Source organism: Gekko japonicus, unplaced genomic scaffold (assembly GCF_001447785.1).
Source record: "Gekko japonicus isolate JY-2015 unplaced genomic scaffold, Gekko_japonicus_V1.1 scaffold152, whole genome shotgun sequence".
NCBI lineage: Eukaryota > Metazoa > Chordata > Lepidosauria > Squamata > Gekkonidae > Gekko > Gekko japonicus.
This window is the reverse complement of record NW_015168050.1, coordinates 1,042,908-1,070,651: the sequence shown is the minus strand read 5'-3', so window position 1 is coordinate 1,070,651 and position 27,744 is coordinate 1,042,908. Positions and strand designations below refer to the sequence as shown.

The window sequence follows — 27,744 nt, the reverse complement described above, 5'->3', positions numbered from 1 at the left end:
GAAGATTCAGGTGGGTAGTCCTGTTGGTCTAAAGCAACAGAACAAAGTTTGAGTCCAGTGGCACCTTTAAGACCAACAAAGTTTAATTCTGGGCATGAGCTTTTGTGTGCATGCACACTTCTTCACATACAAGACTTCCTTAACCATTACATATAGCTAGAGAGAGTGGTGGGGGTTAGTTGCCAGGAAGGTCTAATTAGAGTCAAGATCCATAAGTAACTGAATGTCAACCTCGTGGTTGCTTGGTTGCCTTGGAGACAGAGGGGAGTGAGAAGAATGTCTACTTTTGCTTTTAGCTTCTTCTATGTTATTCTTGTTATCTTAGTCAACCTAGGCAAGTAACCTTGAGCCCCAGCAGAGCCTGGTGTCTTCTTTCCCCTGGGAACTATAGACTGTTATTTTGGCGGGCCTTATGCTTAGGTGTGATTGGCCCTGGGCCATTAGGGTCCTGCTTGGTTTAGGTATAATTGCTTGCTTCACGTGCTTTTCCCTAGTTCTAACACAGAACATCTAGAGTCTGGATCCTATCAATGTCTCAATAAACTTTACATCCTTTGGAATGATTGTTGTTGAGAACTGATTTCTCCAGGGGTCTGACACTGAGCAATAAGTATAGCTAATATTGGATTAAAGCAGTTGGTAAAATTAGCATACAGATAATAAAAGAGCTAACAGATATGAGAACTAAGTTTGAGTCCAGTGGCATCTCTCAAACCAACAAAATTTAATTCGAAGTATAAGCAAGAACTGAGTGACTTAGCATGTGTACTGAGATAAGAACCTGATATGTCTTTTAAGCCCTGGGAGATTCCATTGTCCTGACTATTGTAATTACTTGTAATTCATCAATATCCCATTCCAGTCTGTTTCTGAAATTCCTTTGCAATAAAACAGCTACTTTGAGGTTACCCACTGAGTGCCCTGGGAGGTTGAAATGTTCTCCTACAGGTTTCTCTGTTTTGTGATTCTTGATGCCAGATTTGTGTCCATTTATCCTTTGGTGTAGGGGTTGACCTGTTTTCCTATGCAGGGAGCGGAAAAGCATTGTTGGCATTTAATGACATATACAGTGTTAGAAGATGAGCAAGTGAATGTGCCTGAGATGGTATAGTTGATGTTATTTATTTATTTATTTATTGCACTTCCCATGATGGCCTCAGGTTGGCTCACAACAGGGATAAAACAATAAATATACAATTAAAAATCAATTAAATAAAAACAGAATGGCAGCAGAAAATAACATCAGTCCAGAGTAGCCTAATACTCTTCTTGTTAGGTGTTGTAGGATAGTAGGCCTACTATGGGCAGGGGAGGCCGAGATGGTAAAAAAAAAATCTGCCATCTCAACCAAAGACCTGGTAGAACAGCTCTGCTTTACAGGTCCTGTGGAATTGGGAGTGTGTTCCACCAGGCGGGGGCCAGGGCAGAAAAGGCCCTGCTCCTGATTGAGGCTAAACAGATGTCTTTCAGGCCAGGGGCTACCAGTAGGTGATGTTCAGCAGAGCACAAGGCCCTCTGGGGCATATATGGGGAGAGACAGTCCTGAAGGTATGCTGGTCCCAGGCCACACAGGGCTTTAAAGGTCAACACCATAACCTTGAAGCAGATCCAGTATTCAACTGGTAGCCAGTGCAGTTGGTGTAGCACTGGCTGAATTTGCAGCCACACAGACAACGCCATCAGCAAGCACGCCGCTGCATTCTGCACCAGCTGGAGTTTCTGGGTCAGATTCAAGGGCAGCCCCGTGTAGTGCGAGTTACAGTAATCCAGCCTGGAAGTTATTGTTGTGTGGATCACTGTAGCTAAGTCCCAAGAGGAGAGATAGGGAACAAGTTGCCTGACCTGCTGCAGATGATAAAAGGCAGACCTGGCAGCAGCAGTGACCTGGGCCTCCATTGAAAGTGAGGCTTCCAGGATCACCCCAGGCTCCACACTTTCAGCGCTGGCATCAAAGGCACCCCACCAAGTGTCAGGAGCTGAATTCCCGATCCCAAACCCCCACAACTCAGATACAGGACCTCTGTCTTCATTGGATTTAATCTCAACTGGCTCTGCTGTAACCAAACAGCCACAGCTCCCAATGCACTGTTCAGATAATCTGGGGTGGAATCTGGCTGGCCATCCATCAGCAGATAGAGCTGGGTGTCATCAGCATATTGGTGACAACCCAGCCGAACCCCCTGGACTAACTGGGTGGTGGTGGGGGTTGTTGTTAAACAACATCAAAGAGAGAATTGCCCCCTGTGACAGTTTGCATTCCAGCAGGTATCACAGAGACACTCTGTCCCCGAGTACCACCCTCTGTCCCTGACCAAGGAGAAAGGAGGAAAGCCATTGAAGAGCAGTCCCCCATATCCCTACATTGGCAAGGCGGTGGGTTGAGAGATCATAACTGACCATGTTGAACGCTGCTGTCAAGTCCAAGAGCAACAGCAGCACCGACCCGCCCTGATCCAGGTGTCTACAGAGGTAATCTGTGAGGGCGACCAGTGCGGTTTCCATCCCATGGCTGAAGCAGAAGCCAGACTGGAAGGGATCCAGAATGGAAGCATCATCCAAGAAGGCCTGGAAATTGTTGTTAGGTCCACTGATGGTGTCATCTGGGTGTATGTGGCAGCAAAGTTGGCATTTGGTTTATTGAAAGCTCTGGTACCAATGTCCATGTTCAAATTAGATGTTGTATTATTGTGGGTGAGGAGTTCTTTAAGATTAGGAGGCTGTCTGTGTGCAAAGAAAGATCCCCCCCCCCCGGTACTTGTGAAAGAGAACTGTCATTATCCAGTAGAGGTTGTAAGTTGTTGATGATGTGTTGAAGTATTTTGAGTTGAGAGCTGAATGTGACCACTATTGGTGTTCTGGTGTTCAGTTATTATCTCTTTGGGGCCTGTTTTGCAATATGTTTTCTCTGGGTACTATTCTTGCTTTGTTAATCTGTTTCTTCACTTCATCAGGTGGATATTTTAGTTCCAAAAAGGTTTGTTGTAGATCCCTCAGGTGAGAATTTCTGTCTATAGGATTAGAGCAGATGCAGCTGTAGCATAGAGTCTGAATGTATACAATAGATTGTTTGGTATGTTTAGGATGGTAGCTGGAGGCATCAGGTATGTTTGTCAGTCAGTAGGGTTCTGGTATAATGTGTTGTCTATGCGTCCATTCTGTATTTTTACAGTACTGTCCAGAAAATGTATTTCTTGCATAGATTGGTTCACTGTCAGGTTAATGATGGGGTGAAAGTTGTTGAATGCCTGGTGGAATATGTCCAGGGCTTCTTTACCATGTGTCCAGACAATAAAGATAAACAACCAGAAAGAGAAGACCTCTCAGTGTAACAGTACCAACAGTACCAACAAAAACAAAAACTGGGGAATGAAATGAAAAGCCAGTACAAATTCGAGCAAGATTGGATCCTTAATGCTGATGTCAACCGTTATTTTCATTATATTATAATTCTAAAACACTTTATTGATGATTTGTTCTTAACTTTTAGGGATGGGACCAGCTACACTATACTATTAAATTTACAGCTCAGTATAACCAGGTGGAGATTAATTTTTGGACACCATTGTGTACATTACACATTCTAGAAGACTAGCAGTTAAATCTTATGTTAAGCCCACTGATAAGAACTCCTATCTTCACTTTGACTCTTACCATGCTCAACATTTAAAGTGGAACCTACCCTTTGGCCAATTTTTACACATTAAACACAATTGTACATCTCAAAAGGATTATAAATTGGAAAGGAGTAAACTGAATAGACAATTTCTGGTGCAGGATTACCCTGCTCAAGTAATAGCTAATGCCGTTGTCAGGGCAGAACATAGGGCAAGAAATAGTTTATTAACTGCTAAGGATAGATATATTTTGTGCTTTTGACTATACTTCCAAAGCATATTAAAAAAATAATTTACAAGCATTGGCATTTGGTTAGTGATTTACCAGGGTGTGGAGATAAACCATTAATAGGCTTTAGAAAGACTAAGAATATTAGGGATACTTTAATTAGAACAGATATCTTACATCAGGTTAAAGTCCTTCTGGCTACAGCTGGTCACTATCATTGTGGCAGGTGTTCGGTATGTGCTCAAGCTATTGAAACCAATGTAATTAACTTTCCTGTTTTGAATATAGTGGTGAAACATAAACAATTTAGAAATTGCACCACCAAACGAGTAATATACTTGATTCGCTGTTGCAATCCCAAGTTCTACGTCGGTATGTCCACACGAGCAATACGTACACACATCATTGAGCACAAGTCCCGTATCCGACAGCAGCACCTGCAATCTCCTCTTGTTCTTCACTTTGTGGAAATGGGACACAATTGTACTGACTTTTCATTTATTGTATTGGAGGCCTTAACACTTATCGTTATAATTTAGTTGACATCAAAAGGCGTTAGCAAGGCGAGAGGCTTACTGGATACGTTTGAAAACTCAGCATCTGTTAGGATTAAATTGTGATATAGATTTCTCTTGTTTTTTGTGAATGGTCTCTTATAGATATTTGGCTCTTTAAATACCAATGGAACCTGGATATCTGAAGGAAAAGAACGGAAAACCACTCAGAGACATTGGAGAATACAGAGAAGAAGTTGGAAAACTTCTCTACCTGAGCAAAACCACGAGGCCAGATATCACAGCGGAAGTTGGCATCTTATGCAGGAAAATGAGTTTGCCTAATCATCATGATTGGAGTGCAATAAAGAAACTGGCGCAATACCTGAAAGGAACAATGGATTTACAACTGAAAATTGCACCGTCTGAAGGGCCCAGACTAGTCGTATATATGGACGCCAACTGGGGAGAAGAATCGGACAATTACAAGTCTACAAGTGGATATCTATTTTTCTATGGAGATGGACTAATAGACTGGACTAGTAGAAAACAAACTGTTGTGGCGCAGTCTACAGCAGAAGCGGAGTGTGTTTCAGCAGCAAGTGCCTGTAGTAGACTTGAATGGATTTTTCACATGTTAAAAGAATTTGGAATAAGAGAACCTGTTTCTATACTTATGTTTAAGGATAATCAGGCTTGTATTACTATATGTAAGGAAGAAAGCACCACAGCTAGAAGTAGATCAATTGGTATTAAATGTGCTTTAGTGAAAGACAAGGGGGGACCCGCGATACTCGCGGGGGAGGGGGGAGAAGAGCTCCGTCTCCTCCATCCCCCCCATCTCCCCGCGGCGGCGGGGAGGCCGTTTTTCCCCCCCCGCCTGCCGGCTCCGGGGAGGAGGAGGAGGCGGCGGAGGCGAGGCCCGGCTTCCCCCCTCCCTCCCTCGTGGGGACTGGCCCACGTGTGCACAAACCTCCCCCGGCCCCCCAGCTGCCCCCTCCGTGCTGATTTAGCGATCCGCACGGAGGGGGCAACTTGGCTATTAGATATATAGATTTGTACCAGAAGAAGCTAATAGATATTGAGCATTGTCGTACAGAAGAAATGGTGGCTGACATTCTGACTAAGCCACTGACCAAAGAGAAATTTGAACGTCTACTTAAAATGTTGAATATGATTGGTACAAACGTTGAAGTGAATAATGAATAATGTTTTGTATGTGTATGTATGACTTACATGTTAGACCTTGAGAAGGGGTGTTGGAACTGTATGTATTTACAAGGTCTGACAATCCAGACATTATAGGGTTAACTTGTTTGCCTAGTATTGCTATTGTTTAGACTGACCTGGAAGGGATACCTGGCATTGAGCCTATGAGAAATTAGCCCGGGAAAAGTAACTTCTGTTGTGATAAGTGATTGGTTGTTTGTTCCAGGTGACTTCCTTTCTAGGGGTCGAGAAGAAGGACAGATTCTCCATTATCTCTGTGTTAGTGTTGAACTATAGGCAGCTTAGAAAATGTAGCTGTTAGATGTTCTGTTTATTTGTAGTTTTCCTGTATACCTCTACCCTTAGAAATAAAGGTTTTTAAAAGCAAGGAGAAATCTCTTATTTTCAATAGAGCAAGATCCATTGATACTCTGAGTATTTTAAATACTTTTGGCCCCGGTCATACGAGAGGTTTTGGGCCGGGAGAGGGACGGATTGGGGGCAGAGCAAACGGGTGCGATCCCACCGCAACATCTGGGAAGCGTTGCGCACCCATCCCCGATCCGGCCCTTCCGCCCAAAACACGGAGCAAAAATGAACCACCTACTGAGGTGGTTCTTCTGGGACGGCCGCATCAAGGCCGGCCGCGGGATCGCCAGCGCGTTCTTTCGTCGGTGCATCCCCAGCTCCTGGCCAAGCTGCGCATGCTCAGACATGCGCAGTTCGGCAGCCTCCCCCTCCCGACCGTCTTCCTCCCCGGCATCTGATCATGCCGGGGAGCAACGGCGCCGCGGATCAGGGGATCCATGGGATCCCACCGCGGCATCTCTATTTTGGTGTGGCTCTAATTAGCCGCACTTTGGCCAGTGTTTTTCCTGCCATGTGGCAGGGACCTTTGACTATTTTTACAACATAGACATGCCACCAACTTTCTCAGTTCTTTTTCAGATCTTGCTTTTGGTGCCTAACACTGAATGATGACCTTGAAGCAACCATGTTTTAACATACTTTGTTGGATCAAAGATTGTTAAGGGAGGTCCAATAATTTTTATAAGCAATAAAGATGTTATGGTTTTGACTGACAAGGAGGACCTTTCTGCAGTGACAATCAGGTTCATCTGGGAAAATCTCCTTTCACACTCACTGGGGGAAATAGCTATTGTACTAAGAGTGCACCCACTCTGAGACAGTTCCTTGGGCATTTCTTGTCTGAATGTTAGATGTTCTCTAAAGGCTCAAATGGCTTCTCTTTCACTGAGCGGAAATCTTCTTGCCAATGTGCATATTTCTTCTTCCCTATAGAGAATGTTGCCCTTTGAGTTTGCTGGCCAAATCTTAGAATCCAGAACTCTTCCACACCTCAACAGTTCTGTGTCTTAAGCAGTCTTTTCTGAAGATAAATTTTAAGTTGATCATAGAATGCAACTGGGGAGATTGGTGGGTCATCAATTCTATTTTTTCCAGGCAATAGGACACCCTTAAATTGTAGGTTTTCTGTTGCCTCAAGTGTTTTCTTATACCCTGGATGAGAGTTACTCGTACTGAAGCATTTTTTTTTTGGGGGGGGGGTTTACAGTGCAATCCTAAACAGAGTTCCTTGCTTGCAGGATTCAGGGAGGGAAAGTGGGTGAGGCAACGGAAGGAATAAACAAACACACAGCACAACAATTATTTGGTAAAAACATGGCCACTGTTTATTTACTGAGTACAGACAAAGTAGCATTGGTGCAGCGTGGGGACTAGGGATGGGCACAAACCCAGGCTCATAAACCCTGAACTAAAATGACCTCATACAAACGGAACCATTTTGGGAACAGTAAAAAACAGCAAGAGTCAAGTAGCACCTAAAAGACTAACAAAATATGTTGCAGGGTATGAGCTTTCATGAGTCACTGCTCACTTCTTCAGACTCACAGCAGTGACTCACAAAAGCTCATACCCTGCAACATATTTTGTTAGTCTTTTAGGTGCTACGTTTCTACTGCTACAGACAGACTAACATGGCTATCCATCTAGATCCAGTTCATGAAGTTTGTGGTGCAGAACAGTTCCCCAGTGTGCTAGAGACTCCAAACATGCAGGGGATCTCCAGTTGACTCTCCTCTAACTGCCCACCAAGTTTGGTGAGGGTTGGACTGAGGGGGTCCAAATTATGGCTTCCCAGGGAAGTGCTTTTGGGAAAACTTCGGTACAGCTTCAGCAGTGTATAGAATGGATGCTGTGCAAGCTAGAGGCATCAAACTCTCAGCGGACCTCCCCAGAATCCCAATCCTTGCCCCCCTGGTCCCAGGAGTCACCCACACTGTTGTAATTACCTTGCCAGCATTGTGAATGATAGAGGATAGCTCTGGAGCCATGGCACAAAGGGAAGCCCACCCCCCGACTCTTGAACAAAGCACTGGGAAAGGCTGCACAGAGCATCACCAGGGATGCGAGTGAAAGGCCAGTTCTGGGGCCCTGGAACTAAAAGGGGTCCCCCAACCCACACACATTCAATGAAGACTCACTGGATGTGGCAGTGACTCAAAGCCAATGTCCCATACCCAGGAAGGATCAGCCATGTACTGCCATCTTCTTGCCAGCATGGCAAATGAGAGGATGGGTCAAAGCCCTAAACCAACTAGCACCTGATCCCCAACAGGAAAGAGCAGAACAAAAACCGGATCGGTGGCTCGAACTTGCTGCCATGCCAACATTCTATTCCCAAGAAGGGTCATGCACAGTGATCATCCTGACAGTGGGGTGAGTGAAAGGGGATGGCTCTGGAGGACTCTGGAGCCAAGGAACAAATGCTGCCATGAAAATGAAGACTTTGCTACAAGTTGCCCTGGGAAGCTGGCCATGCACTGTACTCACCCTGCCAGCGGTACAAGTTAAAGGGGATTGCTATGGAGCCCCAGAACAAAGGGAAGAAGGAAGACCTGCCAACTCTTATGAGGCCGGGAGGCCATGGGAAAATAATTGGCCATGCCTGGACCACAGGCACAAGCACAAGTTTCCTCTGGTCACAGGCCACCCCTGAGTGAAATTTCAGGTGGGACACTGTGTGAGCTAGAGGTGTCAAACTCACTGGGGATATTCCCTGGGATGGCCAACCACCTCCTGCCCTGCCCAGGCTCAGGAGCCACCCACACTTTTGTAAGTAGCCGCATCCCTGGACCTGTAAAGAAAATGCTTTCGTAATTGCCAACTGTCTGTTTAATCCATAGTTTAGGTTCTCTTAAATTGTTTGTCTAAGTGTAATTGTTTTCATGACCTAGGAGTTCACATCTGGATTTAGGGCCTGCAATAAAACTGCCCTCATCGACAAACAAGTGAATCTTCTGCCCGGATACAGAGATAATCGGCAAGCTTTTAGTGACCTTGCAAAATTGCTTTCAGCTGGGAGTGATAAGAGTGTTCTGTTGTTGACCATCAAGCACATTCTTTACAATTAACTTTGTACCACCTGGATGTGAGAGGTTGGAGCAGAGTATTTTTCCATGCCCTAAGCATTCTGGTAGCGTAACACTTGTAATCCTCTTTTGCTTTGGTTAGAGTCTGCTGGAGGGTTGACCATCCTTGGGTCACTTTAGTCCACCACGTCTGGGCATCCCCCGGCCTCAGGTCCTCGGGGTCCAAAGTGGAGAGGGCTCCCCCTTCGTATCCGTGCACTGCTTTAAATGGGGACATGCCTACTGAGCTGTGCACCAAGTTGTTACCCAATCATTTTGCTGATGGTTTATAAAACATCTCAAAAATTGTTTTAACACTTGGTTTGTTCTCTCTATTCCCACAAACATCAACAAGACTCACATTCTTGCTGTGGGCTTTGTACAGATCGATATTTTTCTCTTGCAAATCTAAACTCAGTTTTGACAGTTCTTGCAAAGCATCTGGTTCCAATGTCAAAAATGATGTCCCTAATTGTAATCAATGTGCTGCGCCCCATTTTTGCTACTCATGGGTTGCCGGACACTCTCGTGTCCGATAACGGAACCTGTTTTACCGCCTCGGAGTTCCAGGACTTCTTGGCGGCAAACTTGATACAGGACAGCACGTCTGCACCATTCCACCCGGCAACTAACGGGCAGGCCGAAAGAATGGTGCAGACCACAAAGGAAGCCCTCAGCCGCCTGGTGCAGGGGAACTGGAGCCAAAAGGTGGCATCGTTCCTCCTGCACCAGGACGTCACGCCGCACTCAGTGACGGGGTGGAGCCCAGCAGAAATGCTTATGGGTTGGTGCTTGACTACACTGCTGGATCGCATGCACCCTGACTTAACAACAACCCGGCCGCCACACAGTGAGTCCCCGGACCAGCCATGGGTTTTTGTCAAGGGAGAAGCTGTGAATGCACGGAACTATGGAAGTGGGCACAAATGGTTACCTGCCACTGTGACTCATGTTTTGGGGTCTCGCCATTACTCAGTGCGAATTGCTGATGGTCGTGTAATGAAGTGCCATGTTGACCAATTGCGCAAACAGTGGGCTGATTCAGACCCTGATTCCTTTCCCCAGGTGGCCGAGGTAACTGACACGGACAGTCAAGTAGAGTCTCCGAACTCCGAACAGGCTGAGGACTTCCAAGCAATGGAATCCCCAGGCATAGTCAAGGGTGAGCAGAGCCACGACTATGGAAACAGGCCACGGACACTCAGTCCCATTAGGAATCAGGGTGAACCCACTAACAGGGAGCCCAAAGCTCCTCCTCCACCCCCACAAACAGAAATGGTAAGACAACCCCAACAGGTTAAGCAGCGTCCAGCATACTTAAAGGACTACGTCTGCTCAAGGGCTGTCTCATCTTAGGGGGAAGGATTGTTATGTATGGAATGGAATGAATGTATATAGAGCTTGAGTCTGATGTAAGGTATTGAAAACCAACCTATTAGAACCAGAGAAGTTCTGGAGGGAAGCAAACTGATTGGTCTTTATTTAAAATATCTGATTGGATGTTATCTGACATGGGGGCATGGCTTGCCAAGCCCGGACTGTTTAAAAAGGAGCCTGTTGCTCTGTTGTTTGTCTTGTTCTGATTTCTTCTAACTTGTTGAAGAAAGCTGTTATCACTGTTCACCTGCTGCCTCGAGTCTCATATTCAACACTATGTGTTGTCCTGTTGCTGTCCTCAACCAAATGCCTGGTAGAACATATTTGCCTTACACGCCCTGTGGAAAGGTAACAAATCCCACAGGGCACAGATGTTCTCTGTCAGAGAGTTCTACCAGGCAGGGGCCAGGGCCAAAAAAGCCCTGGCCCTGGTTGAGGACAGCTGGATCTTTCTTGGACCAGGGAACCACCAGGAGGTTCTTACTTCCTGAGTATAGCACTCTTCTGGAGGCACACTGATAGAGGCCAGCTGGGCGAGGGGGCACATATAGATGTTAAACAACATTGGGGAGAGAAGTGCCCCCTGAGGGACCCCATATACCAGTGGGTATCTCGGGGACACTTTCCCTCCCAGTGCCACCCTTTGTCCCAGACCATGGAGGAATGAGGTAAATCATTGCAAGGCTACCCTGCAGACTCCAGTGTCGGCGAGGTGGTGGGTCAGTAGATCATAATCAACTGTGTTGAACACCACTGTAAGGCCAAGTAATTTCAGCAATTCTAATCCACCTCGATCCAGCTGCCTGAGGAGATAGTCATTGAGGGCCACCAGGACTGTCTCCATCCTGTGGCCGGGGCAGAAGCCAGATTGAAATGGATCCAACACTGATGTGTCATCCAGGAATTTCTGGAGCTGTTCTGCTACTGATCTCTCAATTACCTTACCCAGAAACAGAAGATTTGAGACTGGGCAGTAATTGACTAGATTTATAGGATCTAAAGTTGGTCTTTTTTAAGAGCAGGACAAACACTGCCTCCTTCAGTCCCAGTGGAAAGACCCCCTGTTATGTATTGGGACTGGAACATTCCAGGACTGTTTCTACCAGAGACTGATCTACCAGAGAGCTGATCACTAGGCTTGGGGTCAGACCATCCATGGAACCCAGTATTTAACACCCCCAAACTCAAGGACTCCCAAACCCAGTTTCATGCCAATGTTCCCTCTAAGCTGTTGAATCTTGTGAGCAAAAGTTCTACTTCATGAGCGAGCGTACATTTTGTTGTGAGTGAGCCTACATTTGACTATTGTGTAAATTAGTCAGAGTCTTGCTGAGACTCAACAACATGCCACATAGCCTAAGTTTCTTGGCTGAAAGCCCAGGATAAACTGTTTGACTGCAAGTCTCCATGGCCCAGACTATCTTATGCACTGAGGCAGTATCTCTCAGCATCACATACACTCTACAAATGCCCATTGGTTCAACACTTGTACCTTCATTACTGCTTGACATTTGTCTTCTGTGGCATTACAGCTAAAAAAGCAATCTAAAAACATTTACGGATTCAGGAGAGTAATCAAATAAAGTTTTGAAATGATCAGAAAGACCTATATGAGAATTGTCAAAATGTTTAAGACAGCGTTGTAGCTAAAAAATAATAGAAAACTATTCAATTATAAAAAGGCTTGAATAGAACATTCAATGCATTGGCTAGAAGTACAATACATTCCAAGACTGAGGGAGAGTTGTTTTCACTTTGTAAGAACCAGGTTGCTACCCTGTAAAAATACTTTAGATCATTTAGTCTACAAAGCGATAATGCAAGCTGATGAAAGGCTTGTGCCACAAAACTGAGGTCATTTGAGAACAGCAATAAACAGGCCCTGTACATCCAAAACCTTGCACAACAAATATCTAAAACTTAAAAGAAGCTATACAGATGAGTGATTATGTATTCACTGGTGAAGTCTGGGTATCTGACAGGCTTAAAAAACCAGAAATTAAAAAATCAGTTCTGTTAAATGTAGAGAAGTTAGAAACTGTCAATCATGAGATTGCTGCATATAATGGAGTTGCACATTCTTGTTATTTTACAAGGCAAAAGAATTATACATAGGCATCTTAGCAGTTACACAGATAACTGGCCACTAAGCTTCCTACATATTACAAATACATACCCAAGACAGGAGAGGGGCTGTGGGTGGAGGCCATGGCAAGGAGGGGGTGGAAAGGGAGCAGAGCCAGGGCCAGGGCCCTCTCCATTATGCCACAGTTGCCCTACAACCCCACAATACATCCATACAATCCAGGGCAGCCAGGCATCCAAGCTCAGACACACATACTGACATGGTAGGGTCTCAGAGATGAGCACCTCTCTTGCTGAGTCTGACCTCACCTGGAGCAGTCTTGCAGGCAGCCATAACCCCACCCCTCACCCTCATCTTGATTGATTCCTGGGCCTCCCACGATGAGGCCAGGAGCTGAGCCAGCGGTGGGGCAAGGCAGCTGGACAATGGCCACATGGTGGAAGTAGGGCTGCTGGGCACCAGTGCCCCCCTTTTAGGGCCCACAGGCGCCACCTGAGTGGGAGGGTGGGGTCACCACTAGAGAAAAAGGAACCCTTGTACTGAGAAAAAAAATCTCTGTGCAGCGGTGTAAAAATCAGTGGGCAAATTTATGATCATGCACCTTAGAGGGAAATTTGCCTTACATCCACCTTTTTGGAATAGAAGAAAAAGAAGAGATTGGATTTATACTGTGCCCTTCACACGGCATCTCAGAGCAGCTTACAAACTCCTTTCCCCTCCCCTCCCCTACCCACAATACACACCCTGTGAGGTACAAGAGTATTGGAATGGATGGTAGGGATTGAGGGGAAAATTAAAAAGGCAGGCTGATTTGCAGATATCCTGCCCTGTGCAACTGAAAATCTTGCACGAATTCTTTATTTCCTCAGTTTCTTAAATGCTACTTCATGCATTTGCAAATTTCTCATTACAACCACGAGGACTACAGAGTTGTTCTTAAATATATACAGGCCCAGGTGAAATGTCGGATAGATACACCTACCCATGTAGAAGACACTTACCACACATAGAAACAGCAAGAATGTCTCAGAAACAGAAGCAGTGGGGAATTCAGCTCTTTCCTTCCAACAATGTCCAGGAGAAAGTGAAGAGTATGATGTGCCCTTCTGAACCTAGCTAACCCCAGTGAACCTAAGTCACGTGACAAAGAACTTATACACTTCAACTGACATGACTGATGTAACGGGTCATAAATCAGTTACATGACCATACATCTCAGTTTAAGAAACACATCTAATCTCCTGGCAGGGTTTCAATATATTGTTCTTTAGCACTAATTAGTCAGAGCAACCTAGGATAGACTTAGGATTGCCAGCCTCCAGGTGGGGCCTGGGGATCTACTTTTACAACTGATCTCAAGCTGACAGAGATCAGTTCCCCTGGAGAAAATGGCTGCTTTGAAAGGTGGACTCTATGGCATTGCACCATGCTGAGGCCCCTCCCCTAACCAAACACCACCCTCTCCTGGATCCACCCCTCAAATCTCCAGGTATTTTCCAACTCAGACCTGGCAACCTTAGATAGACTTTGCAGATTTTTTTTTAGCCAACCAACTGCTGGAAAACATATGATTTCACAAAATAAACTTGCTTCAAAGCTGAAAGCCTACAAATGTTGATGACAGACAGTGTGATAATGAGTCTGGGGAACACCTGTTCTACAAAGCAAAACCCTCCCACCTCCATTCTAGCTGAATGAGAAACAGCTTCAGCGATATCAGGATACAATTAGGAGTGTAATTTTATAGCATAAGCACTTGCAACCTGTAAACAGCCACATAATTGTCAGCCAGACACATACAAGACACATAAATTGTTTCTATTGTAATATATCTAACATACTCTTCAACATTAGAACTTCTGGTACTGATGTAAAATGTTTGCTAATTATTCTTGCAACATCTGGAGGGCCATGTTGCTCCCATGATGGTCAACAAGAACTTTGCTGCATTTCTTTAGCTCCTAGGGGATTGTTAAGTCTGTTTGCAGGTCACAGCCCATGGTCTCTCTATAGACTTTATATCTAAGCGCAAAGGATCACAGAGAACTATATCTATTAATGTAGCTTACTTGGGCTTGTTGGGTTACCAAGTCTTCGGAGTCTTCCGCTGGAGGTCCTTGAGATTCCTAAAGCAAAAGAAAATGGACATTGATGATTAAAAAAATATAATAGGAAATGTCAGGTGGAGGACTACTAAAGGGGAGAAGAATGTAACAAATTATACATTATGAATAAAATAGTTTCTCATTTTATTTATTTATTTATTATTGGATTTATATCCCACCCTCCTCGCATAGCAAGCTCAGGGCAGGTTCCATCAAACATAATAACCAATGTACAATATACAAAGAATTAAAAACAAACCCCAATAGAATACAACATTCCTCTGGTACAAATCATAATTAAAAACCTCATAGATGCAATCTATTTCAAGTTTAGGTCCTTAGATGGTGATGCAGATCTGACCCACTGAGGGGAGACCTAGTAGAGAGGGGGTACATCCACTGCCCTAACAAAAAGCCTGGCGGAAGAGCTCTGCCATGCAGGCCCTGGGGAACTGTAAAAGGTCCTGCAGGGCCCTGATCTCATATGGGAGCTCATTCCACCAGGTAGAGGCCAGGGCTGAGAAGGCCCTGGCCCTAGTCGAGGTAAGAAGGACATCCCTGGGGATGGGAACGACCAGAAGATATTGGTTGGCAGATTGTAAAGCCCTTTGTAGCTCATCGTTTGGGATACAGAGAATCTTGGCAAAGGGAGCCAGATATGATAAGCTTAAAATCTTTTCTCTCTACAATATTATGAACCTAATGGACATACCTTGATATATCAATGGCTTTCCTTGCACTCTCATCAGAAGTGCTCTGGATGAGTTGGCAGGGAGGACACGATATTCATCTGCTAAAGCAAAGAACCTCAGTATTTCAATTAATTACACAGAGGACGACCAAAGGATTATCTCCTTTGACTGTGCCCCTCTTTCCAAGAAACAATAACTTCAGGAAGCAACAGCCAAACCATGATTATTTATTGTGACACAGGGGAAGAGAGAGAGTGAGGGAACAGCTACAGGAAATGACTCAGCAGAAGGGGCAGCAGGAGAGAGAGGTGAAACTAGCAGGCAGAACTGAGAAGGCACAAGCAGTTATGTTAATAAAAGCCTTCAGTGTTATTATTGTCTGACTCTCAACTACCTCACCTGAACTACTCTCAACTAACTCACTTTCACATGAAACAAGCATGAATGGGTTAATTAGAGTATTAAATGACTGGAATCAAATGGAATCATCCAGTTAAGTGGAGTCAGTTATCAGTGTTGTTTAATTGTGGGAAATGGGATTGAGTTTGCCAAACCATTTGTCATAAAGACGCCAGGGATATTGTTAGCCACAGATCAGCAGACAGGCTAACCATTCCTAGCACTGTAATTTTACATAGATGGTATATAGTCATATTATGGAATGTACTTGGAAAATCCTGTTTTAATTTTTGGACTGTTTCATTTCAACTCAGAATGGAAATAGGATAGCTTCAAGACAGAGAACCATGTTTAAGTTGGTCCTATTAATTGTCATGCATTTCATTACGTTTTACAGGGTTTTTTCTTAAAGACGTGTCCAACACAGCTAGTCCAACTTCAGCCCCAATGATGTATGTCTGCCTTTAGCTGCTGTAGTTGCTGATATCATGTAATATATAATGTGGTCTAAAATTTAAGTATTTCAAATAATTTTGAATATTGGTTGCATGTAGGGTTGCCAGGTCTCTTCTTACCTGTGCCAGGGGACTCCCAGGAACTCATCAGGATTTTTCTGCCCCATGCACAAAGAGCGTGCATCATTACGATGTCACCAGTAGTAACGTTATCACACTAGGGGTGTCACACAGCAACACTCTAGTGTTTGGAGCAAAAACTCTATGGTAACCATAGAGTTCCCCCCAAAAGCTAGAGCATCGCTCTGTGATGGCCCCAGCATAATGATGTCACTACTGGTGATGTCATTGTGTCAGTGGCATCCTCATGAAACACTGCTGTTCTGTGGTGGAGCTTTCCCTGCCGGCCAGCTGGCTAGCAGCGGATTGGGGCCCCCAAAATCGGGGGATCCTCTGACTCCACTGGGGGGGATGGCAACCCTAGTTTCATGAAGTTTGATAAAGAGGTAATCAGGTGGCCAGAGAACTTCAAGAAGGACAAGAGATTGGACTGGAGCAACATGGCCCTTTGTTAGTGAGCCTTCTCATTAGGCTCTGAGACCTTAACTCCCTAGGGGCACTTGGAAGCAATAGTGAGAGATAAGATCTGTTTCACTCCTCACCAGAGGTTGTTCACAAGTGATCTAAATCAGAGTGATTTTGAGAAGATCGGATTTCAGCTGGAAAAGTGAGTGACGGTGGCTGTGTTGTGTGCCTGTGCCAACTAGAAGGGCCTGCCATTATTGTGTTCTGCTTTTTTTCTTTTTATTTCTTCTCCTCCCCCAATCTTTTGATCCTTTTGTCATTTGGATTTCTGGACAATTTATTTTGTTCTACTTACTCCTAGATATAAGGACTTATCTTGGTTTAAAAGAACTCTACATAAATCACGGCAACCTGTTTTATTTTCATTTTCACTGGGATTATAACAGATTCAAGCTAATTGCCCAAGCAACTAATTGGAAAAATTCTACAATCTAATTTATTACCACTATTCCTCCTTGAGGAAAGAAAATGCTTTCTTCCTCTGAGACATTAGAGACTGTGGTGTGAGCTGTGCCTTTTAAATTATATTTAATTATTGGACAAAAATTGGATTATAATTTATTCTCTTTTAATTTCATATTATCTTTGCTGTATTTACATTTTTGCTGGGGAGAGTAATGGGGCAGAAACCTTGGAAAGCTTTTTTCAAGACTATTTTCATAAATGGAATATTCGATTTTTTAAAAGCAAAATAAAACAAAAGTTAATTTATGCAATGGTCTTTGCTGCCATCCAGTGGAATTTACAACTATTTACAGTGGAATTTGTAATTACTATGGATCCTGCTCTTGCTCAGTTAGTACTGGATTTTTGGACTGAAGCCAAGTGAAGTTGTGATGTTCTGTGAAGATGTTAAGAAAAGACTGAAAGCCCAGCTCAGTAAAAGATACAAGAAGAAGTAAACTCAACATAAGAACTCACTCTCTTTAACATTAATAACAAATAACTAATTTGATCTGTCTTATGTGATACACTTGTGAATAAGCAAGCAACTAAGAAACACTAATTTCATTAACAGACTGATTTAATTTCCACCTCTTACCTAACTATGGCTGCGGTCACATGGAGCAGTAGCCACACTACAGAGACGGAAGATAGATGGATTTTCCGGGCGTGATCACAGCACCACATCTGGGAAGTGTAGAGCTTCCGTGGCGAACCCGAGGCTTCCTGCCAAAGATGCAGGGTAAAAAACTAGTACCTCCAAGGTACTAGTTTCTGGAAACCACGGGCAAGGGTGGGCGCCTGATCGCGTTTCCAGTGGTAGGTCGTGGCATCCGGCGCCTGCCCATGTCCCATCGCTAAAAGGTGTTTTTTTTCAAGTCTCCACAGGATGTGCACAAGCACCCAACAGCGCATGCGCACACTTCATTTAAAACAAACAACACAGCCCCCTCCTTTTTTCCGTACCCCCCCACTCCTGGCTCGGCCTGCTCGAGAGGAACTCTCTGCACCGGGCGGTAGAGGGGGAGGTGCAGGGGGGGCGTGGTGGGAGGGCGGCCCGGCTGAAGCTCCTCCTGGAGGGGACCGGACGGAGGACACGTTGCATTCCTCTGCAGCCCTGGAAGGGGTTAAACCTGGAGCCTTTTGCTAGGGAAGCCACTTCTTTGCTGCGCCGCAGGATTGTCCTGTGATTGGCACCTCCCCTTTAACCACGGGACCTCAACAGGACCTCGATGGGATGTCTCATCGCACAGCCATGCGTTATTTTGCTCCAGGGCAACCAGCCACGCTTCCCCACTCCCGCATTTTCCTGCCTGTGTGACTGGGGCCTACATATCCTAAATCTTAAATCTGCTAATCTCATTATTCCTTCTTTTAACATAAATTAGAGTACATTGAATATCTGAAACATAAGCCTTCGTAAGCCTCCTGTGGTTGAATATTGTAACATAGTTCCATTTTGACATTGTGCTTTATATTATAATCCAGAGTTGTATGTCTAAGTCTAATATAAATTGTTTTATTGTGGTGATCTGGCCACACAAATGAACTCAGTAAAAGATACAATTTCCACTCAGATGCAACAATCAGAGGATCAAATGCACCATAAAATAACCCAAATAGAAGAAGGGATTCAGCAACAAAACACAAAAAAAATTAGGCCAAGAGAACACTTTTGATCATATCAAAAAGGCAAGACAAAAAATAATTGGACTGACACCAACTCAAAAAAAAATTCAAGAAAATACTGACAAAATTGTTCATATTCAGAGACAATACAAAGAGCTGGAACACCATCTAGAATCTCAAGAGTATTTATTGTAGAAAGTTAACCAAAGGATTGGAACCCTAGAGGTTGAAAATAGAGGCTGTAATATTAAATTTCACTCAGTTCCAGAGGATTTTGGCAAAGTGGATCTTGAAGAAGACTTTGGTAAGCTGTTACAAGACCATTTTGAGTTTAAAGAAGATTTTATGCATATTGAACAAATATATAGAATTCATTCTAGATTTGTGGTCAGGAATAAACTTCCACATGATATTTTGGTGAAATTCATGTATAAAAAAACAAGAGATCTTATCTTGAATAAACAAAAAACCTAACCTCTCAAGATTCACAAGAAAGAAATACAAATTTTTCAAGACCTTCCCTCTACTCTTCTGAAACAAAGGAAAGATTTTGACTTTTTAAGACATATTTTACTAAAGAAATAAATAAAATGCTGGTGGAAGATTCCATTTGCACTGGAAGTGTATGTACCAAAGGGAAGATGAGCTATAACCACAATTGAACAAGTAAGAAAACTTACAGAAGAGCTAACAGAAGGACCAGGTGAGGAAGAAGAGAAATTAGACCAAGCAGCAATCTAAAATTTTCAACTTATTAACAAAACAAAAGGCAGATATTATCTGCTTACAACATACCCATATAAAGAAAATATATGAATATGTTCTTAAGAACAAAAAGCTGGGAAAAATTTATGCTGCCTTTGCAAATGAGAAAAAAGAAAGGGATTGCAATTTACATAACAAACCAGAGAATTAATGTTATAGAGGATCTGAAAAATGCAGATGGGAGATATTTAATGTTGAAAATCAGACTTTCTGATGGCAAGACTTACACACTTACACATTCTTAGACTAAAAGACCTTTAGTCTTTTTGGATTTATCCTTTTTAGGTTCCAAGATGCCATTCATATTCCCATAAATCATTATTTTCCCTTCTTGAAAATCCAATAGCTTCTGAAAAAAATAATGCCAAAGTTTTATGACAATTTTTTTCAGAAGCTATTGGATTTTCAAGAAGGGAAAATAATGATTTATGGGGATATCATGGCATGGAGGAAGAACAGGAAAAAGGAGATGGAGACTAAATGATGACCTCTTACTTCAAAAGGAAATAATCGAAAAGGGTAAAACAGATTTGTCAGAGTTTTTTAAATTAAACACCACAGAAGAAGGTATCAATGACATTGATTTGGAGGCAAGTAAAGCTTTTATGAGAGGAAATCTTATAGCGATAGCCTCCAAGAAAAAATAGAAAGAACTACCAAAATAATAGAAAGAATTAAAATATTGTAAGATCAACATATAAAAACTTAAAAGAAAATGGTTTTAAAGGAAATTAAACAATTGAAAAACCAGTAAAATTGAAGGAAATACAGAAAAAAACTAAAATTTGCCAAACAAAAATATTTTAAGCAAGCAAATAAGCCTGGGCGTTATTTGGCTTACTGTTTAAGAAAAGAAAGCGAAAGAAGATCAATAACTCGAGTTAAAAAGCCAAATGGAATTTCCCACCAAGAAAAAGATATACATGAACAATTTATCTCCTTTTTCCCCACAACTTTATAAGAAAGAAAATTTACCTGAGTTGGGATTGGATGAGTATAGAAAGGATACATTCATACCTAAATTTACCAAAGAAGATGGTGATATCTTGAATCAAAACATTACAGTGCAAGAGATCTCACAAGCAATAAAGAGACTGAAAAAAGATAAAACACCAGGACCAGATGGTCTATCAGCAATGTACTATAAGTGCCTGGAGGATGAACTCATATTGCCACTGCAAAAAGTGATGAACCAAATAAGTGATACGAAAACCATACTACAAACCTGGCAAGAGGCGCATATAACTTTGATTCATAAGGAAGGAAATGACCCAATGTTACCACAATCTTATAGACCTATATCACTGTTAAATGTGGATTACAAACTTTTTGCCTCAGTAATGGCAGAGAGACTTAAGAAATACATAACAAAAATAATTCATCCAGATCAAACAGGTTTCGTTCCAAAGAGATATATGAAAGATGATCTTCATTTTATAATTGATGCAGTGGAATTTGTGCAAAATAGAGAAGAAAAGGCAGTTTTTATGTTCTTAGATGCAGAAAAAGCATTTGATTCTGTCCTAGATGTTCATGTTAAAAGTAGTACAGCAGATCAACTGTGGACCTAGATTCTTGAGCCGAATTCAAGGTATTTATATGAAACAAAATGCAAAAATTTCAATTAATTGCATGTTGACTGATGGTTTTCAGATAGAAAAGGGGACATGACAAGGATGCCCCTTGTCGCCATTATTATTTATTCTTGCAATGGAAACTTTTGCTTCAAAAATCAGACAAGATCAAAGCATCCGGGACTAAGAATTGACGGAGAAGAGTTTAAATTAAAGAACTATGCAGATGATGTGGTATTGACAATTTTAAATCCACAAAACACAATACAATCTGTATGGTTCATATAGTAAAGTTTTGTTCCTTTTCTGGATTTAAAATCAATAGGGAAAAACCAAAAATAATTTCCAATTTTTTATCAAAACAAGCAGAAGATAACATTAAAACAGTCACCGGCTGTGATCTGATTACTAACTCAGGCCCCGGTCCACACACGCTCGCCAGGGTAACGAGCACTATGATGGGGGGGGGGGGGGGGAGTAAGGCTTTTTGCTCCGGAGCAAAATGAAGCGGTCTCCCGAGGCTCCATGCTCAGGCTGTCAGCCGCCGATCACACGGTGATGGAGAAGCGTGGCAACGAAGCAGTAATGCGTTTGTGCGCGTGTGCATTTGTGTGCATACCACGGAGGGTTACACGTAAACATTCAGTGGGACATGGACGGGTGGCGGATGTGAAAGGATACCAGTGTTTCCGCGATCAGACGCCTGCCCACGCCCTGCGTTTTCCGGATAATACTACACTTTCCCAGCTATTTTTTAACTCCACATCTTTGGCTGGACGCTATGGGTTGGAGACAGGCATACGACGCTTGCCAGATGTTGCCATATGATCGCGCCCTTTTAATCTGCCCGGCAGTCATGCCTCTTGCATGGAAAATTCTCCATGTGACTGGGACCTCAGTTAAATATCTGGGAATGTGTCTGGGGAAAATGAAGACCCGGAACAGACCCGGAACGGCTTGGTCATGGTATTCCCGTTCACACTGCAGCAAATGAAGCAGAAGGATACCATGGAGGAAGCGCAAGGGAGCGTTCGCACTGTTGGCCTGTCCCTGGCGGGCTGTTAGCGGCTGTTTCTGTGCTCCGCTGCATGCACTTATGCAGATGGGTGCCTGCCGCAGAAACAGCCAGCGCCTATTATCAACGACTGCGGATTGTTCCCACCTTGCAGCGCTTGTGTTCACACATCAGGGAACCGGAATCAACCCATTCTCCACATGGTTTGTTATCACTTCCACCAGGTACTTTTAAAATTCAGGAGGAAAGCGGTACAAGATGGCTTGAGTATGGCTGGGGGACACCGGACAGCTGTGTCTGTGTGAACCCACCCTTTTAATCCGCTAGTGAAACGCTCCTGAAACGTTTGGGTGTCAGGCCAAACTGCCAGCCTGAACGTGGCCACTGACTCCAAACTCTGTCAGAAACAAACTGACTGCCTTCAGAATGTTTCTACCTGACAGAACAGCTCCAAACTGAACGGACTCTCCTCTCAGCAAACAGCTGATCATATATTTTCCTCAGCAGGTGCTGGCCAATCAGAGAAGAGAAGGAGTCTGTCACTCAAGCTCTCCATTCCAGGAGAAAAGGTAACTCTATACCCCCCAGCCCTCTGATTTAGCTATACTCAAAAATCTGTTTTTAATTTGCTGTCCATCACAGGTTTATTTCCCAAAATTTTGAGAAATAATCTACTGATATTATATAATCCTTCTCCTATAAGGTAAACAAGTCTACTCCTACTTCTTCCCAAGGTTGGTGTGGTACTTCATGGTACTCGCTTGTAGTCTCTGAAGTTTCCTCCTGCTTCTGCATTGACTTTGGAAATGGTTAGTTTGCCATAGGCCTTACATTGTTCCCCATATGCTGGGCATTTGTCTTTTCCCTTTTCATGCTCTTTTCCACAATATAGACATTGTACTCTGGGTACCCCTTCTCTTGGCTTCTTGCCCTGATTAGGCCCTGGCTCTTGCTGTACAGCAAGTACGTATATGTCTGGGCCCATTAATATTTTGACACTGTCTTTGGATATTTCTGCTGCCCTAGCAATTTCTACAAAATGGGTCCACGTTAAATCAGTTTCATGCAACAACCGCTCAAGCAGCCTCTGATCTCTGGGCCAACACATAATTCTGTCTCTGATAAGGGAGTCTGTGATCTCACCAAAGTTACGGGATACTGCTAGTGTCCTTAATGTGGCTATATAAGCATCTATACCCTCTTCGTCACCCTGTTGCCTCATAAAAAAGGTATAATGTTCAACAGTTTGATTTTGTTCAAGTATACAATACTTTTCCAGTGCCTTGAGTAATTGCTCCAGGGTAACATCAGTGCCAAGTCCAAGAGACTTGCATACTTCTCTTCCCTTCTCCCCAAAGAGACAGTATAGCAGCTTTACCTTTCACTGTGCATCCTCTGCCTCCAAGGCAAGAGTCAAATACAGTTCAAACTCTTCTCTCCAGCACTTCCATGCCTGTGCAAGACTGGTTGCAGTAAGGTCTAGAGGTGCTGGGAGCTTCAGGCCTTGTTCCATGTTGTAAAAATAGCCACTGTGTGTTTATCTGGAGTCCGTTATTAAATCACTGCCACCATGTTTCATGTAATATATATCTGTCCTTGTATATAATTGTATTTTTGCGTGGCAACGTTCTATGTGCGCCAAAATCAGTTGGCTGCCTGATCTGTCACTCAGAGTGTCTCCCTAGGCACTGGCTGCGTTGCCTGAATCCCGCCCACAGAAGTGGCAGGTGCCAAAAATCAACTCACATTCACCTCAGGAGAGAACACAAAGACTCCCGGCCTTTCGCTTCCCGCTGACTCTGGCCCTGCTGCTCTCCGCTGCTGCTGCTCTCCGCTGCTGCTGCTCCCCGCTGCTGCTGCTCCTGGCTCAGGCTCAGCCTGCACTCCATGCTGTTGCCTGTCCTGGCCCCACCTAGAGCCCCGACGATTCCCCGAGGTGAGTAGCCAGCCTTCCTCCTGTGTTTCGGCCATGTCACAAGAGGAGTCTCCCCCCCCCATTGTTCCCACTTGTCTGACGGGAGCCTGACAGCAGATCACGTCTTCTCGCTGCAGACCTCACAGCTGGGGAGGGCTGGGCACCAGGATGGCCTGAACTCTGATGACAAAAGGGCCACTTCCCTGACGGACCCTGACAGCATGGAGCTTTGCCCGCCTGCCTTCCACACTTGGAGGGGTGGGGGAGAGGGGGATGGAGGACCTGCTGGCCCAGCCCAACAAACCCTCCTAGGATCGGACACAGGGAATGCATTGGCAGGAGCAGGATGCCCTCGAAAACTCTCCCCCTCACCTTTCCCCACAGATGCCGTCTTCATCTCTGGCGTCTTTGCCAAAGGCCTCTTCCCTCCCAGAGTTCAGGCGACTCCCCCCAGGTAACTAGCCAGCCTTTCTCCTGCCTTTCTGCCAGGTCATGGGGAGGGATGTCCCCTCCACATTCCCTATTGCCTGGCAGGGACCGGCAGGTGAAGATGGTCTTCTGGCTGGCCTGCTTCCCTTGTGTGCCCGAAGGGTGCCAAACTATGGCCGTCTGCCTTCCACAGGGACAGGAAATGGGTGGGCGGGGGTGGTGGTGGTTGAGGAACTGCTGGCTTGGCCCAGAAACATCTCCCGTCTGAAGTTTGGCTGACTGGCTTCCACGGGCCAGGAACGGGGGAGGGGGGTTGCAATCGGGTTGCACTGTGCTACATGAGTCATGAACTTACTTGGATGCTTTTTGAGGCACTGACATCTATACTACTGTGTATAGCTCAGTATTTTGTGACAAGTATAGATTTGTACAAAAACCACCAGTTAGTTATGCAAATACATCATACTTGCCTTCCCCCCCCCCCCCGGCTTTTGAAGTTGGGGGCTTTTGGCGGGGTGAAGAAATCACTGTTTGATAAGAGCTGCCTCAAGTCCAGTACTTAATAGACTGGTCACAAAAGGGTATAGCCAGAGGATACAGGGTTTTAAACTGTGCAATCTCCTTTCAGTCTCAGGGAGAAAGGCATGCCATAAATAAAATACATGGAGGAAAAGCGGGATTTTTTTTTCCAGTAGAAAGGAGACGCTTGAGATCTCTTTTAAAAGAAACCCAGAGTGGAATGACAGCCTCTGGTGGTAGCAGATGTGTTCTGAGGGTGGAATGACAGGCTCCACAGTGGAATGACAGCCCCTGGGGCCTGTCATTTCAGTCCCAGGACACACCTCCTAGCCCCTTGGGCTGTCATTCCACTCTGGAACCTGTCATTCCAGTCCCAGAACACTCCTGCTAACCCCATGCAAGTCGATTGGCATTCGTGGCTCCCATTATTTCCAATGGGCAATCCTGTCCTTCCTTTCAGTACATTCCACTTTTGGCAGAATTAGAATTTCTGTTTGCTTCACATGGGCAATGGGACTTAGCACTGATGCTACAGTCATACCTGTGGGACTACAGAGAGCTGCTCTAAGTCACTTGCCTACATGATGTGTCACTCAGAGGCTGTCCCTATCCACTGGCTACCTTGCCTAACTCCCCCACTTTCTGGACATGTCAACACGCTCCTAACCCTACAACAGCCACTGTCACGTGGCACACAGGGTTTCAGAGCATGGATGCAACTGCAGGTCGGGGGGGGGGGAGATACACATACTGCATTGATGCTTGCCTACAGAGGGGATAGGCTTGACAACTCTATGTGGGAAATTCCAGGAGATTTCAGGGATGGAGCTTGGAGAGGGTCATGTTTGAGGAGGGGTGGGACCTCAGACAAGCACAGATAGACCGTTGGGGTCATATACACAGAAAACCAGCAGCCACACACCCAAGCCATGTGGCAAACCAGAAATACAGACACACTCACATCCAGTTCTATGTAGCCATGCACAAAAAAAGGAGTCCTGGAACAACTGCCTGAGGTGGGGCATGACATATATGTTGCAAACATTCAGAGAGTGTGTCACACACACACACACAAAACTGCTTGTGCCTCCTCAGCTCTCCCTGCTAGGTTCACTTCTATTTCCTGCTGCTCCTTCTGCTGAATCACTTCCTGTAGCTTTTTCCTCACTCTCTCTCTTCTCCTGTGTCCCTGAATTGTTCCCCTATCTACTTTCCTGATTCACTCAGTTCCACAAATAGTTACAATGCCAGCTCCAGATCCCAGTGCCTTATCCAAATTCAGTGCAAGAAGTGATACAGATGTTACTGGCTGTTATTTTTTGGGATACTTTTTACAATATTCAAAGATTTTTCAGAGCTCTATATTTTGTTGTGGCAATTTCTAGTCTTGTGGTTAAGTTACCATAATTAAAACTCAAACACAATATTGTGACTACTGAGGAAAAGCTGACCAGCTGAGACTATTTGGTGTGAGTACTTCAGTTGGTACATAAATCTGCAGCCCAATTACTAGTGGGTGCAAGGCAGGAAATACATGTCACACCTGTGGAGGGGCTGTGGCTCAGTGGAAGAACCTCTGCTTGGCATGCAGAAGGTTCCAAGTTCAGTCCTTGACATCCCCAATTAAAAGGACCAGGCAGGAGTAGGTGATGTAAAATAACTCAACCTGAGACCCTGGAGAGCTGCTGCCAGTCTGAGTTCACAGTACTGACCGTGATGGACCAAGGGTTTGATTCAGTATAAGGCAGCTTCGTGTGTGTTTATTCAAGGTATTGGTTACCATGTACAAGGCCCTTCATGAAAGACTGCATCTTCTACTATGTCACAGCAGTTTTGGTCTTCTGAAGACAGCCTTTTAAAGGTGATTCTCCTTGTAAATTGATAAAATCAGGAACTATCTGCTTGGAGTCATGGTAGACAACTCACTGAAGGTGTCAACTTAGTGTACAATTGCAATAAAAAAAGGCAAATGCCATGCTATTGTTAGCCAAATTGCCTTTAATTATTAATTAGTCTAGGTGAAGTTATGATTATTAATGGGCAATAGGCAAATTCAGGTTCTCATCAGTGTATACAGAAGTGCCACCTTTGCTGTAAGTATCTGAACAGACACAGAGACTGGATGTAGTGAAATATAATGTCTCTTTACTGGAAGGTATATATCATTCAAACAATACACAAACACACACACATTTATACATATGCTAGGAAATAAAGATAGATTCCTAACACAGTTCCTTTAGCAGGATATTCGTTATTGGGCAATATTTACCTGTCTTCATTAGTTGAGCCGTTCCAATGGAAGAATGGAGGGGTTTAGAAATAGAAAATGAGGAACACGTTCTCTGAACCAGCAGAACCACGTGGACTCTAGCTGCAGATCTAGAGTTTAAAGATGGAGGCAGGGTATGTGGATAGCAAGGTGGGCATAAGAGGGTTAAAGCTTCGATAGGGGTCGTGGAGAGGGTAATAGAGAGAGACCATGTGGTCGGGCAGTATCTTTTTGAAAAGTATGCAGACAGAGAGTGATTTTCAGCTAAGCATACCTTTATTTAGTTCAGAACAAAGACAACTGACCAGCTCGCAGGCCGGTTTATATTCATTCAGAAAACCCGCCACCAAGCTCACCTAAACACACCCCCTATTCCCAATAGGCTATTTACAGTAACCGAGAGACCCATTGGCCTCCCGGCTGGGGACCTAGCCCTTTCATTGGGCCGGCTAGGATCCTACGGACCCATTGTCTTTAGACTCGAAGCTATTAAGGAATTGTGC

At 44.2% G+C, this 27,744-nt stretch overlaps 1 protein-coding gene across 2 annotated transcripts in view; it reads right to left on the bottom strand.

Annotated features, from left to right (window-relative positions):
- SEPT9 (septin 9) overlaps window positions 1–27,744 on the bottom strand; it is a 326,641-nt gene that overhangs the window by 242,988 nt on the left and 55,909 nt on the right. For both annotated transcript variants that reach the window (XM_015414345.1, XM_015414344.1), the window contains exon 2: window positions 14,513–14,569. In XM_015414345.1, coding sequence (XP_015269831.1) covers window positions 14,513–14,569 — 57 coding nt within the window. The remainder of the gene's footprint in view (window positions 1–14,512; window positions 14,570–27,744) is intronic.